The sequence below is a fragment of the Wolffia australiana genome, chromosome 14 (genome assembly GCF_029677425.1).
Source record: "Wolffia australiana isolate 7733 chromosome 14, ASM2967742v1".
NCBI classification, from domain to species: Eukaryota; Viridiplantae; Streptophyta; class Magnoliopsida; order Alismatales; family Araceae; genus Wolffia; species Wolffia australiana.
The window spans coordinates 10,573,250-10,589,213 of NC_135848.1; the positions used below are offsets into that span (position 1 = coordinate 10,573,250).

The window sequence follows — 15,964 nt, forward strand, 5'->3', positions numbered from 1 at the left end:
CGCCGGATTCACATCCGACGGTTGAGATGTTGCCACGTGGCCTTGCTATGACAATTTGCATCAAAGTCCCTGTATTTTAATCTATATTAATATATTAAAAGTATAACTATTTTTTTCGTCCGGGACAAATTTTAGGACGAAAATTCGTCCCGGGAGGACTGGACGGGACGAAAAACCGTCACTAGATTATTGGACGGGACGGTCTTTTTGTCAGTGGACGAAAAACCGCCCCGTCCTTCGTCCCTACACTAACATTGGATGTAGGACGGGACAAATTTCGTCCCAAACTGTCCACGTCCCGTCCCGTCCGCATCCCTGCACTTTAAGTATAGGTTTAGGTTTTTGCTAAAACCAAGGTCATCACTTGCTAGCAAGTCACTTGCAAAATGCATGTTACAACTGCAGCAGGGCCACCGGGTGTGATAGAATTGTTGTCTTATAAAAAGAATTTCTTGGCATCAATTTTCCAAGAAATGCAGAAGTATTATTACCAGATCGAAAGGTAAATGTAGATGTTATTATTCGACAGAGGCTATGTTTCCAGGGCTTCAAGGACTCTGCGGGCCTGTATAACAAGGGCCACTTGACGTTGCTCTGGGACCAGGGTTGACCCAAATTGACTGGCAGCCCACATAAGGGATGCACAGTTGGGGCCCACCAGCTGACTCAAGTTCCTTTGCTCGGTGGCGGAGGGTGGGTCAACCTCCCCATAGACCTGTCCTAGCATCAGGAGCAGGAACTCTGCACACTTTAACCTGGACCAGCAACTCAATTTCAAAAATTATGAAAAAACACCCTATGTTTGCAGTTAATTGATGAAAATGACCTGGTCGATTCTTCTGTCTCAACATCTTTCATCCGCTTCACAATTCCCTCAAGGCCGCCGGATGCCTCAAATTGCTAAAAGGAAATTCATTAATTGTGGGAAGATCTGTGGAAATATAGCCAAAAAAAATAGAACATTGGATCTTCTGCATCTTTTCATTCCAGATCTTAAAGTTTTTCATTAAAAAATAAATGAGATCAAAGGGACACGGTTCTTGAATAATTATATTCATTAGCAGTCAAACATTTGTTAGTTTCAGAGTCACAAAAGTTATTTAAGGAAACATAACTGATAAAGGAAATATAATATTTTTTCTTTATCTCACAGAAGCACAGTCAATGAAAATAAAAGATATCCAATAAATATATTTTTTTCAATACCCTTTGATTGGCAGAAGAATCAACTATCAGTGATAAAAGAGAATCCAGACATGCTCCCTGTTCAAGTGCTCCTAGAGATGATAATATCCCCAAAAGAACCTGTCAGTCAAACGTTACTTAGGTCTTCAAAAACATTATTCACCACCAAAAGACATTAATTAGGTCTTAAAAACATCGTGTTAAAAAACATTAGTTAGGTCTTAAAAAACTGTAAAAAACATTAATTAGGTCATAAAAACATTATGCACCACCAAAAGTAGTCATGATCTAGTTGAAATCCCAACATATCGTCAAGCGGTGGCCCAATATTATTTTTGTATTTCCACCATCAAAGTCTCGTGTATCTCCCTTTCTAGCTTTTTGCATTTGATTGAGACCTCGGACAGATCTCCATCAAGGAATGATCTTTTTCTTAAGAAGATGCAGAAGACCACCCGAAGTCCGCGATCAACCTGACGCTATTAAAATATATTGACAATCCATACACATGTTGACCGAATTGGTCCTCCCTTCAGCCCCCCTCCAAACCAATAGGAGATGAGCGCCTTCACGTCGTGAATGACATTATCTTTTGAGACCGTCCTTCCCCTAAATACCACCTCATTGCGGTGCAGCCAGATCGTCCTCCCCCAGTCTAGCTTGCTCAAGTAACTGCCGAGCTGACCGAGTCCCAGAATGCCTCTTTGGAAGAGACATCCACCCTTGAAATGTGATGTTATGTCCATACTCCCTGTACGAACTGACAAGTGAAGAAGAGGTGAGAACAATCTTCATCACACCGTGAGCACATAGGGCATTCCGCTGAGGCTGTCGGGAGTAGTCCTTTTCAAAAGATTTGTGTCACAACTTGTCGCCTTCTCAACAGCCAAATAAAGATCCACACTTTTTGAGTGGGACTTTTTGTTTCCACAACATGGCGCATGTCGTTCTGATCACCAAATCCTCTGCTGGACTTCTGATCTTCATATAGGCATCCCTTACAGAGAAAGGTGTCTCATGCCACTTCCAACCATCTCGTGACTTGCTCGGGGGCCTGAGGTGTATGAGTTTCTGTTGCATACCCATCAACTCCTCAAACCATGGCTGCGATAAGGTTCCATGCTCTGTCCTCTTGGACTGCGGCTAGCGGGTTCCACACAAGGGCAAAGAGCCTTGGGAACTCCACCTTTAGAATACCTTTGGTAAGCAAATTATCTCTTGAGAAACAGAAACCAGAACCAACCGGGAGTTTGGCATCAAATAACTTCCAAATGCAGGGGATAACTTGCCGCAGACATCGCCAGAATGAAACTCCACTCATACACTAACCGAGCGCCTCTCCCAATTGAGCTCCAAACCATGCCAGTCCTTCGGGACATTTAAAACCAGATCCTTTGCTCTCACAATTCTTTCCCACCATTTGGTCAACAAAGCCACGTTCATGGATTCTTGGTGGAGAATCCCCAGACACCCAGCTTCATGGGTCTACACACTACAGCATAGGAGACCAAAGCTGCCCCCTTGTGCGCCTCAGATCTAGCTCCGCCACAAAAAAACCTACTCATTAGTCCCTCCAGTCATTTCCCTAACCCCATGGGCATCTTAAAAATAGAGAGATAGAAGATTGGGATTGTTGAAAGAACTGATCTCCGTAACTCCAAACAACCACCTTTTGATGAAAGTCCATTCTGCCTAAAGATCTCAGTACCATTGACCCCTCCACGTCAATGGTAGACCCAAATACCTCATTGGGTTTGACCCCAGGGGTGTGCCTAAAGATCTGGCACATTGAATCTCCTCGAAAGAAAGCCCAAATCCCACCAATGTCAACTTGGCTCGATTGAGCTGTAGTCCTGAGAAGTTTCAAATAGGTCTAGTAATGTAAAGAGATTTCAAGCTCCCTCCGATCCTTCCATAAAGAACATTGTGTCGATTGTGTATTGAAGTAGGCAGATTCCCATTGGATAGCTCGCAGTCTGGAATCCCCTTAGAAAGTCATGTTGCATGCTTTAAGGGTACATGTAGCCAAAATATCCATTGCTAGGACAAATAATAATGGAGCTAACATGCAACCCTGCTTGACCCCTGTGGATTCATCTTCCCTGGGGTGCCTTTCACCAAGATCAAGAAAGAATGGGACATAACGCAGTGTCGCACCCATGCCGCCCATTCCTCACGAAATCTTTGCCTTTGCATAAGTGACCACAGAAACCTCGAAACAAGGGAGTCATAAACCTAGGCAAAACTGTCTCTCCACATAAAGCCCTTTGTCTTGTTTCTCTTCCACGATGTTAAAATCTCTCTTTCCACTACTGCTCCGTCCACTAGCTGCCTGTCAATGATAAAACTTGATTGAAAAGGTCTGACTAGAACTCCAATTGCCCCTACTTCAAGAAAACGTCCAGATCAGAGAAATTTTTTTTGAAGAAAAAGAGGACAGATCACACAAAATTGGTGATGAATAAATATGAATGTTAAGTACAAACCTCATGTCCTGGCGATGGGCCTTTAGTCCATGCAGAGGTCAAATACACCACTGCTTGTACAACAGTGCCCATCGAGGCTTTCTATCCCTTGAAGATTAATACGTTCCTGTGCAGCCATAATGCCCAGCGCACTGGAAAAGGTCGACCAGGACCCTCTCATCCCCTACGTTACGTTCAGATCGGAGAATGATCAGCACTAGATCAAGGAAGGATCTTGGAAGGGTTGAGAGAGAAACAATGGTTACAGGCCCGGATTAGGACCTGACGTCCCTTTGGGAGGTTCTCCCAACCAATTCAACAAAAATACCCCTCGTTGGGGTATTAGACCTTATCATTATCTTTTCATTTCTTCTTCATATCCCAGGTTTTTTCATTAACTCGGATCGCCATTGTGGGACTGGCCTTTAACAGCAAGTGAATCAATTGTATCCTTACTTATGATGGGCATTCGAGTTTAAACATGAAATATTTTTGGCAATCCTATTTCTTCTTTTTGTTTCAGGCAACCTCACCGTCACTTAAAATAAAAGCAGATACAACCCAAAAGATGTGAGCTTCCCCTTCTCTTTCGGGCCCTGAATCCTACCTAGGTTGAACAAGTCAAGGGAAAAAGAAGAGGAAGAAAAGCAAGAGAGAGAGAGAGAAAGGGCTGTGGATTAACTTAAGTTAAAGCAAAAAGAGGATATATTCATGGTTTCCCTTTCCTCTTATTCTCAGCACTATTTTTAGGCCCATACACCTTGAACCTGAATGACCAAAATACCTACAACTATCCTTGAGTTTTCCTATCAGACCCACCACAAGCACAACATATCAACTGTTGATGCATCATATCCAACAGAAATGATGACTCAAGTTATTCATATCCACCCCAACTGCCCATCCAGCACCTTGTTCCCAAGGACAACTTTGGGAAAACAGTTGAACAAACTGTTACTCATTCCCATGTAGCATCAGATAAGGGAAGGTACTTCCAACATACGAAACTTCATCTGGGACATATACTTTTCAGGATAATGTTAGGGTTCTAGGTGAAGCCAATGTGGAATAGGAGGAAGGAGGAAGAAGAATTAAAAAGCTGGATCGGCTTAAGCCTCAACAACTTTTGGAATGGGAGTTCTTTCGTCACCTTGCCTGGATGCAGCACAACGTTCCTCAAAGAAAACTCTCGGGCTTGTACTGACACAAACTGATTCTAGTCTGCCTTCCTTATGGAAAGGCAACAAAGATTTAAAGAGGACAAGATTCACGCAAACAGACTAAATGCCTCGAACTCAGGTTTGGGGATCCTGATAGATAACTTCTTGCAGTTCCGTCTCCCATACTAGGTCACAACTTTGAAACACCAGAAGTGATTCCCAGGGATGAGCCTTCAGATGTTACCTTCTTCAGATAAGAAACATCACAAAACAATATGATTCTTATGAATCTATTGGTCCCAAATAACGGAGGACAAACTTCTGATTCTGGCACTTGACCGTAAACTCGTCCTATAAAAAGACATGGCCTCTTCTGAAAGCTTCATCCATCACGGAAATAACAATTTTCATGCGTTTTCATCAGTGACTGGACTATTTTGAGTTATTCCTTTATGACATCCAGACTTGAGAAATGCTCATACAGCTGATACTCTGACTTGATCACTTGATTTATTTATGAATAAATGGGCACCCTAGAGCAGACAGGGTGCATAAGTGGATTGCCTAAAATATTAGTAAAAAAACAGTTATAGTTCTCTGAAGGCAATCACTTGCTCCAACAGCTGGGTCTGTCTGAGGGGAACCCCATGCATGTTTGCAAACATTTATTGTCTCTACAGGATCTCCCATCTGTGTATGGGTGAAAGGAGGTTCTCCCATTTAATTTGATATATCGCAATTCACAGGCTTCTGATGCGTTCCCTGCCACTAACAAAACAGATATCAATGAGGAGAAGGTATTACAACCACAAATGGGGAGAGAAAACTCCCTCGTTCCAAAAAGAAGACAGGAGGGTTCCCCATAAAAATGGAGAGAACAAAAGAGGAAGAGATAGAGGATGAGGAGGAGAGCGATAAGGAGTTTAGAGTCTTCCGCGGGACATACGGCAGCTCGCCCTAAGTGAAGTCATGTCGGGGAGAGCACCTGAGGATGCGAGACCGATTAGGTCACTGAAAGGGGGCGAGGAGATGAAAGGGGGAAAAGAGAGATGAGAGGGAATGAACGTACCCACCACTTACTGTCTGCCTCCTTTACTTTCCGCTTGGCTACTTATACCCCTCTCCCGATTTTTCCTTTGATACACCCGACACAGGACCATATCAATACTCCCTCCAGACTTTACTGAGAGAGACTTTGCAGAGACTATTGAGAGCAGGATTCTTCCTGGCCTCAGAGCTTCTCTCACTCTATAATCTCCAACTATGGATGCAGAGAAAGGGTGACATAACGCCAAAATGTGTGCATTTAATGACTCTGTCAAATGTCACCAAGATATCATTCTTCCCTTGCGGATTGAAAAATCGTTTATAGAAGTCCATGGAAACATTGTCCTATGTTTGGTCAGGAACAGGAAACTAAATGCTTGAATCTCGTGATGCCTTCAAGTTATCCTAGTTCCTAATAATAATGGGTACACTTGGAGATGCAAGTTACACAGATCTCGCAAACCACAACAGTTAAATTTAACTAGCCTGCCGAGTTTTCAAGATGTTAAGCAACTCATCGATAGTGACTTTAATGCAATTTGAAAAAGAATTCAGTATGAGCTAGAGAAGATATTTCATTGGGGATCAATATTTGAGACTTCTGCATTGGAAACATTAGTTCGCAGCTCGCGTTAAAACTCTAAAGGTCAGCTTTCAGCTCTAAAATGGAGACTAACTTGCTTGACTGACAAAAAGAAAGGATAAAATTAGAGGGAACTGGGAGAAGGCAATAGAGATAGTGAAATGTGTAAGGGTATTTAAATGGCCCAATGCATACAGTGCCTTCACACCACCCTCAAGCTGGAACATATAGATCATATGTATCTATCTTGCAATGCAGATAATCCGCCTAAGGATTGGGAAGTGCCGAAGTGAATATGTTGGCTTGCTGCGCACCAGAGGAGACAACAAAAAGATTAAAAGGCCAGCTCGGATCTTCTCGCGAATAAAATGACAGTCCACAACGACATGTGGTGTGCCTACCTCTCAGAGAGGAGGAGGACAAGCTATTAATTCGACAAATGAAAGTGACTATTACATCACCCCATAATTCACACATTTGAACATGGAAAAAAGTAGTCTGAATGAGATGACAGATTTTGCATTTCCCGACTACGTTTGGTTTTGAGGAGTGTGGACGCAAGGACCAAAGAGTAATGCTCCATTTCTGATGCTAAGTCATGGTGGAGCTGAAATATTCATTGGCGTTATCAAAACAATGCGTTCAGAGAGTGCTACCAAACTGCATCTGGATTCCAGACAGAAATGTGCAAAAAAAATGAAACTATTCAGCATGGTCTTCCATAAGCTATACCCAAGACAAACAGGCAAGGTAGTCAAACAAAAAAAGACACAGCAGCAAAAGGTCAGTATGGACAAAGACTCCAAATGTCTGAGTGCACAATAAAAACACAGCAGACGACAAAGTACAAGGGGCCCAAACATTGAACAACTATGTTTTCTCGCCTAACTAGACGAACACAAATGATCCAAGATGAGAGAGGTAAGGGTCAAGAGGCTGAAGTTTATTTTTTTTTGAAAAGAAGATGCTCAAGTTTATAGAGGGACACAAGAGCAAGATGGCTATACAGTTGAATAGGTGAGCCAGAGACACAGGCAGTAGGTGTGGGGTACTCCCAAATTTTATAATCCCCCACTCCCATATCTTTTGTCAATCAATTACCAAGTCTTCAAGTCCTGGATTTCACACGTGACAGACAAAAAGGTAATAAAGTTGTCATCACTGAGGGTTAATTTACTAACAGAGGTAAGATTCAATGAGATCTATGAAGAAAAAAAGACAGAGGTAAGGGATTATGAAGATTTGGTGGGATAGTATCGAGAGACAAGTGATTCAGGCCGGAGAACCAAGTGTGAGGGTAATGGACGGAAGATCGAGATGTGAATGTAAGAAGTGAATCCATCAGATGTACATGACATGCAATAAGTAGCACCTGAATACATAGTCTACAGAGGAACTACCCATTGAGGTTGGGTTGTACTGGAGCTGGATGTGACAGCAATGCTAGGTCGTGTGCAATGGGCCCACAAGTAGATTACCAATGCAGCGGGTGAGCAGACAGACTTCACATGGTGTGTGATAGCCAATGGATGGTGCATACTGTGCGGACCTCGAACAACAGCATAGACTGTGTTCTATGCGTGCTAATGGTGCACTGATGGCACAAAGACGACAGAAGCAATGGAACCAGTTGAGATTCCCTGGAACAAGTAAAAAAGAAAGAAGATGGATGAGGGGGTGGAGGACGAAACAACATCTCAAAAGAGTTGATCAGTCATCAGGTGAAAGCACCACATGCTGACTAAGCAGCCTGACCACCCAATTCTTTGGCGGGAAAAGCCACCATTTGAATGGGTGGCTTATAAAAGGCAAACGGGAAAGAGATGGGTATTTTTTGGCTCACAAATTATGTCTCTGATGAAGAGGATTGGTACGAAATCTGCATGGTGGACTGACGTTTGTCATGCCGGTTGAGTATTTCCTGGAGGGTGGGCATGATCTGGAGTAGGAGACAGAATTATACTGGCCTATCCAGGGCTTCGATCACCAAGAGGGGGATCTCACAAGCAAGGGCGGGAATTCTATAGTTGCAGCCAGATCAGCAGGGACTCAAGATAGCTTGAGGTGTGGTACCTGGATTTGTCTTTATTGCATTGGTTATTTTGATATTGGAGCGCCAGAAGCATATCAGAGTCCTAAGGACATGATACCATGAAAAGGAAACCGATTTATTCATTCACAAAAGGAAAAATAACAGTACGTAAAACAGAACAAGGAGTAGAAAATAGAGATAGCAGGAGACAAGAGATAGAAGGCCCTAATGGACCCAGTACATAATTTAGGTTCATCTAGTTGCAAGGATTTCCATTATGCGAAGATGCTTCACCTTTAAAGTATCTTCGTTCTACATGATTCATCATTACTATAATGTTTGGATTATTTAGTATTCTTAAATATAGAGCATAACGTCCTAGTATTTATGTCACCAACCCCTTCATTCAAACTTGATGAAGATGGAAATATCATAGAATTATCTGAATTATTCTTCTGTTACTAGGACTGGAGCTTGCATGTCTGGTGCCCACCAAAGCTCATTTCTAAGACTAAACTCCACCTATGCCTATGACTCTACTTGACGCAGTCAATGGCGTCGCACAAGAGCAAAAAACATGCACAACACTGCTTTGAACCAACCAGATCCTGAAGAAAATCAGAGCAGGGCCATCATTGTCTTTTAATTCATGCTTCTGTAACCAAGCAAGGATCCGAGGGGAGATTGGACTTAGAAACTCCCTCTCTCTCTCTCTCTCTCTCTCTCTCTCTCTCTCTCTATCTATCTCTATCTATCTATCTCTATCTATCTATCTATCTTTCACGAAATTTAAAGGGATTTCTACCACAGGCAAGCTTCTCAGAACTCTACTTTCATATTCGCCTCTCTACCTCTGTCTATCTATCATGAAATTTCAAAAGATCTCTACCACAGGGCAAGCAAATTGTAGTGTATAATCTGCAATGAAATATGAATAAGAAAATTTGGGGAAGTTGAGAAAGAGAGTAGAAGAGGAGAACACTACACTCACAAATAAGAAAAAAAAATATTACAATCAGACTTCAGCAGCACCTTAACTTGCTGTTTCCGCCTTCAGTGGGGTGAGTGCACAAGGGGTTATAAGATCATCAGAAGAATGACAATAGTCCATCCAACTAGAGAACAACAAGCTTTGTCAGAAATCTAACATCTCTGATTCTCTTAGCTGCCTTGCCATAAGTACTGGAGCTCCTCTGATTCATATGCCCTACATACGCCTAAAAATGCACATTTATTCATGGTCTTTTATTCTACTTCTCACAGGTCTGATATTTTGCCATTTCAATAATTAAGAGGCCCTCCAAATAAGCAAATACAACTGTTCTTAAAGATAATTATTTTGCCTCAATCAAGACGAGATAGTACACAATTTATTGTAAGACACAGAGAGAGAGAGAGAATAATCAGAACCCAAACATAAGAAGGTTCTGCAGAACAGAGTCAAATTTTACAACTATACACTTTTCGGAGGGAAGGTCCTGTTAGATCATCAAGGCCCATTTAGGGCAGATTGGACTGACTTATGGGCCAAAGGCCGTGTACATGTAATAGAATAACCCTAGGGAAATGAATAAAAAACCTAACTAAAATCAATCTAAATAAGGGCCCGTTAAGGGCCCATTAAAGAGCCCACTAAGGGCCCATTAAGGGCCCAATAGTGAGGGGCCCATTAGGGCCATATATTAGGTCCATTAAGGACCTAATATATACTGGGCCTGATTTACATCAGGCCCAGACTCCAACGGCTAGAAAAACTAGCCGTTGGACATCCAGCTGCAAAAAAAAGCAGCTGGATGTGACAGGTCCCAACGGTCATATTTTTCAGAAATATGACCATTGGAGGAACTGCTTTTCTCTCTCTCTCTCCTCAGTGCATATTTGTATAAAAGGGCAAAGGATTAGTAATGGAAACTCCAACCTTTTTGTGCCCTATTTTCTGGTGTTCCTCTCTGTCCATCCTCCTCTTCATCTCATCGTTTCCTCATCTCTCTCAAGATTTACAGGTCCCAACCACCATCTTACTATTAAATTACTTTTTCCCGCCTTTTTCCAACAAGGCTATAATTTTTTCCATTAGATATATTAGACTGTGAATCAAAAGGTAAATCTACATGCTTTGACACTACTTTTATCGAGCTCCGGTTGTTATTCCGGCACAGTAAACGAATTTAAATTAAATTCAATAGAGTTGATCATCAGAGCTTTGGACGCTGAAAGAAAAGGAATGATACAAATTATTGACGGCAAGCATGGAGAAAAACGCTGGATTCCACAGATGTACCAAATAAATAATACAAACTGTTGGTTGAAGTGAATAAGGAAAACATTGACAACGCATTAATTTACTGAAATTTAAAAACAGCAATCTGACGAAAACATGATGACGATCATCAAATAGGCAAGTCCTTCATTGGGCACATGCTAAAGACATATATCCTCATTTGATTTTACAAAATATCGAGAAAATATGAAAATTTTCGTTGAGAAAAAGAAAATATTTGGCAGTTAACGTAATAAATAGTCAACATCTTTTGTACCTTCACTCCATCGTACTGTAGTGCCAAATCTCTGCTCTCTCTATTGATAAGGCAACACCCTTCCAGAACCCGCATAGCAAGAGAAGTTTCTCCATCTGTAGCTGGACTAATTAACTTTATGGGTTCCGCTCCAAAAATATGATCCAATGTTACTTCGGGCTTATCCTTGGGATGTTTCAACGTATTTTGAAAAAGAACAGGAACCACTGTCAGAAACCATTACTGCCAAATTAGATGAAGATATATCACATTAAGAAAGGTAATTAGGACAAGAAAAAGTGTAGTGACTTTGACTGCAGGGCCCATTATCTTTGAGTAAAAGTACTACTTTGAAATGGTGAGTATGATTGGAGCAAAATAAGAAAGCATGCATCCCGATAGTTTCACCAGGCTTAGATAACAAAAATCGTGATCAAGCATGGTCATCGTGTGAATGGAATAACTACAAGAAATATGAACATTTCTCGATGAAGGTAATGTAAACTTGGAACAGAAAAAAATTTCCATGTACCTGACAACCTTTGAGACATTAAAAAGATTAAATAAAAAAATAAATTTCCTTTTGAGACTGGCACTCTGTTCTATACATTGGCGACATGACCTTCCATAGCAGGTAATGTAAAAAGTTCGAACAATTTTAAAAATTTGATACGAGATCGTGCAGGAGACCAAACACAGGATCATTTTTTTTCTACTTAACATCAGAAAATCTAATTATAGAATCCTCTAGAATCTTCCAGAATCTTTAGTCCACAGATTCTAGAATCTTCGGGCCTACAAATCTAGCTCGCGAGAAAAGATAGAATCTTGTTTCTTTCCTCAAATCCAAGCTCGTGAGCAACCCTAGCATAAGTGCTGCCAGGGAAGGTTGTATCTGGAAAGGAGATCTGTCACTAGCAAACGGATGATAAAAACACGTTCTTCTAACTCTTCTGCGGGGCGAAAAAATCCAAAGGTCATCACCTTAAACCTACACTCCAAATCCCGGTACGTGTTTCAAACTCTCAGCTTACTGATCTACCTGAGTTGAAATTCACAAGACAATCGCTATGCAGCTCGGTAAAGATCCCCAAGCAGCACTTCAACCAGATACCTCTCGTAATTCCGTTGAGAGTGACAAGTTTGCTGGCAAAAAATCTTTGAAACAGACGCACCGTTTGCTTATTACTAAAACTGCTTGGAGAGATGAAGTAGAAAAAAAGTCTACGTTTAACATCAGAGGCTGAATCAATAATCCAAAGAATAATTAGGCCAAATGAAACTTCCATTGAAGTAAAACAAGAAATCGAACGATTTGGTTCAAATTTTTTGCAAGACTCGAGAACTTAAAAAAAGAAAAAATTGGATAACGAGAGACGAAGAAACTGACTCACTCATCCCTATACTCGACCCATAAATAAGAGCGCATCATCGAATAATTCGCGGAGAGGATCCGCACCTTGCAGTTCGGGGATCGACTGGGAATGGCAGAAAAGAGGAATCAGCGATTCGTCGCTGGCAACAGAGTGCAGGAGCTTGAGCAATTTTCTCAGGCCTCGAACTCGTAGGAACGAAAATTCCGCCGTTGCATCCCGCAAACCTGACCGAAGAGACAGAGTCACCTCACGATACATCTTCCGACGGCCGTGAGCCACCACAAGCTCCGCCATTGATCCACCTTCATCCGATCTCTGCCATTGACGATGATCAAAGACCGTGGCGGCGCCGCCGTCGACGGATCTTCCTCCGCCGCCGCGAGATTCCTGTTGCATCTGCCCTTCGCAATGCCGTTTCCCTCTCGCTCAATTTTGAAGGTATATTTATAGGCAGTTAGACATCGGTCTGCTGGCCCGCGGAGCCTTTTTACTATTTATTGCCGTCCCGATGACGAATACCAGTCGTCATCGTTCCCAAACACTAGTCCTAAGTCCTGACACTTGGGATTTAGGTAGCAAAACAAACATTACTAAGGAAGCAGATGGAACAACAAAGGATGTATGAAAATAAATTATATTGTGACATTCATTACTACCATAGAGTAAAATTGTGGAGAGCTAGCCGTAGAAAAGGTGATAGAGATCATCGGATAATTGAGGAAGACTACGGTTTTTTTTGTCTGATTTTGGAATCCTCGTATTGATGTCCAATTGTATATGTCAAAGCAATGCATCAGGATTGATCCAACGGCTCTCGTGGAGCTGTTGGATTGCTCTACGGTCCCCTTGTCACCGGCCTCCATCGGCCAACTAACAAACAAGGCAGCAGGGGTTGGAGAAGGGTGGGACTGACCCCGGTCGTCCATACCCCCTTTGAATGGGTTATATGGCTGCAATTAAATTGCATCCGTGGACCCATTATTTATGGCATACCCTCTTCGCCACATCAAAGGATCCATCGACCGCCTCGTCAACTTGCCCCGTCAGCATCTGAATGTGTGATTCGCTTGTAGACGGGTCCCACCGTCCTTGTCACTCCCCACAGCCAATCAGAGAGCCTGAAAAAGAAAGAAAAAGACTAAATATTACAAGAAAAATCTTGCCGTTCAATCTTTCTTAAGAAAATTAAACGGCTGAGATCATATCCCTTTACTTAAAGCGGCCTAATATGACACTAGCTTCGAGTTGGATCAGCTCTAAGCCTTATCACAATCTCTTCTTTCATTTCTTAAGATCACAGCCGTTGGGACGTGATCTCTTGGTTGCTTACTGGTCCGACATGATTTGGAGCTAAAACTTTGAAAGGCAAATCTAATCCAGTATCAAAAAATTATAAGAAAAGTAATGCCATAAAAATCGCGTACGATTTTATAGATCGAATTAAATGAAACACTTTCCTTTGTCGCACATGCATGCATCTGTGTGGGCTCCTTGGTGGGCTTGTTGGGACTTATGCCGGATGACGCCCCTTGCTGGCTGCAGGTGGGCTTGAGCACCTTATGTTTGCATGCATGTGTATGGCTTCGGCACTGATGTGCCCTAGCTGCTCGCTAAAGCAATTTTTTATTCTTTTTATTTCCTTTCTTCCTCTATCTTTCTCAGTTTTATTTCCTTATTTAACTTTGAGTTTTATTTTCTCAGTTTTATTCCCTACAAAAGCATAGATTTACATACTAGAGGGAGTATTAATCTCATTAATACTAACAATATTTAAAACACATTTTTAATAATAAACACTTGGACTTGTAAAGTATGTAAAAAGTATATTAAAATGCATTATTTTATCACTTTCTCCATTTAATGCATGAGATGAAAATTCTTCTAAATTTTAAGGTAGTACACATAAAATGAACCGAAAGTGACTTTAAAATGTGTATAATTGCATGCCTTAATTAGGATTCATCATGATGTAGCCTTTTGATTAGTTATGTGATCGTCAAGCCAACCACACCATCATGTTTTATTTAATATCATTGGAAGAAATATTTATTCATTATTATTCTTGGATGATCTTTATAATGAAGTCAATTAACGATCAGGTTAAATCATGACATAGTTGTATAAGTTATCTGTTGACCTGAGACACCAAGGACATCTTATGGATGGATATCTATGTTTTGACTAAGGCTAGTAAATCTCTAATCATGGGATTCACACGTTTTAGGTCGGATATAGAAAGAAGTAGACGGATGTGATTGAGTGGTCAAGATGGGATCATCCGTCCTTGCCTTGGGAGGAGATTGACTCAAGGAAGATGGCATCACTAAATCCTTGACTAAGGTAGTGAGAATATTGGAGAAGGTGTTCTATAATGATCTCTGTTATGCATCAATATTAACTAAATGACAGTCTAGGATTTGAGGATTAGAAGTTCCCTAAGTCATTCAAGAGTCTCATGAGGATTAAGGATTATACATTTATAGTAACCGATGATTGTAAAGGTTCCATGAGAGAGTTTAAACTATATTCTATATCTCTAAGATCACCAAGTGTAGCTTTGCACTTCACATGCTGAAACCTTAGCCTATTGATTGGTTAAATCGATCCTTAGAAAATTAATCTATATGCTCATATATTGATAATATCTACCAGAGCTTCAAGAAGAGTTGGAGAAGAAGAAATGGAGATCCAAGAGCACCTTGATTGGGTTGATACTTCTATAGGTCAGACATGTGAATGGCATTAGGACATTCTCCAAGGGATGAAAAAGTTCCCCCACGAGGTACATAATATGAGTTTTATTTTAGAGATCGATTTCAGCTTCCGATACATAGAAAAGAGTTCTATAGCCTTCAATCAAAGCACCAAGCACCAAAATACATTTTACTGCTAGGATGACTAGAGTATACAATGTGGATGCAAAACAATAGAAATACAAACATTAATGCATTCTAAGAAACCTCAAACAAATGTCATATGGATGGTGTCATTAACATACTATAAGTTGTTATTTCAAAAAATACTGAAGTATAGCAATCCATTAGAGAGAATGAGATGTAATAATATGTATGAAATGATGATATAACTTTTTGAGTCCGACGAAAACAAATGAAGAGTTAAGTACCAAAACATGCATCCTTCTAAGCATATTTGGAGGAGAAATATCTAAATTATAAACACAGTTTCATATTCGACTAAAGTAATAGGAAAGACATATGAAATTGATTTAATGATTTCAAAATTATATTGGAACAAAATAGGACGGTTTTAAAGGTATTTACCTCAAAGTATGCACTAGCCACAATTTGGCTACACAGAATCCAACTAGAAAGAGTATTGAACCCTCACACAATCAAACAAGTTAAAACAATTATTTAATTTATCACGTGTTAGTTATTAAGTGGGTTGATAACATGCAAATAAGAACTAATAAAGTTTAAATTCATCATATTTTGGGTTTTTAATGCTTTAAAACATTCATTTTAATGCATGTTATCATGATTTTAGGTTAAAAGAAGAATTTCCTTAAAATTCATGCTAAATAATACTTTTATACATCTTACACGTTTTTAAAATGGATTTTAAAAGAAATTAAATGTT

General features: G+C 40.7%; 1 protein-coding gene across 1 annotated transcript; it reads right to left on the bottom strand.

Annotated features, from left to right (window-relative positions):
• Positions 1-420: 420 nt before the first annotated feature.
• Positions 421-12,789, bottom strand: ISI1 (binding protein). Its single transcript, XM_078586110.1, has 5 exons — positions 12,448-12,789; positions 11,010-11,215; positions 1,207-1,305; positions 827-900; positions 421-755 (listed from the first exon to the last, which is right to left on the bottom strand). Exons 1-5 carry the CDS (start codon positions 12,758-12,760, stop codon positions 533-535), a joined length of 915 nt encoding a protein of 304 aa, XP_078442236.1. The 5' UTR covers positions 12,761-12,789; the 3' UTR covers positions 421-532.
• Positions 12,790-15,964: the final 3,175 nt, after the last annotated feature.

Excerpts from the sequence above, each read along its gene's own strand:
- ISI1 (XM_078586110.1), bottom strand. The coding sequence starts at position 12,760 with ATGCAACAGGAATCTCGCGGCGGCGGAGGAAGATCCGTCGACGGCGGC. Across the intron at positions 1,306-11,009 it reads TACAGTACGATGGAGTGAAG|GTTCTTTTGGGGATATTATC; the intron begins GTACAAAAGATG and ends TTTGACTGACAG. Across the intron at positions 756-826 it reads GAGACAGAAGAATCGACCAG|GTTAAAGTGTGCAGAGTTCC; the intron begins GTCATTTTCATC and ends TTGCTGGTCCAG.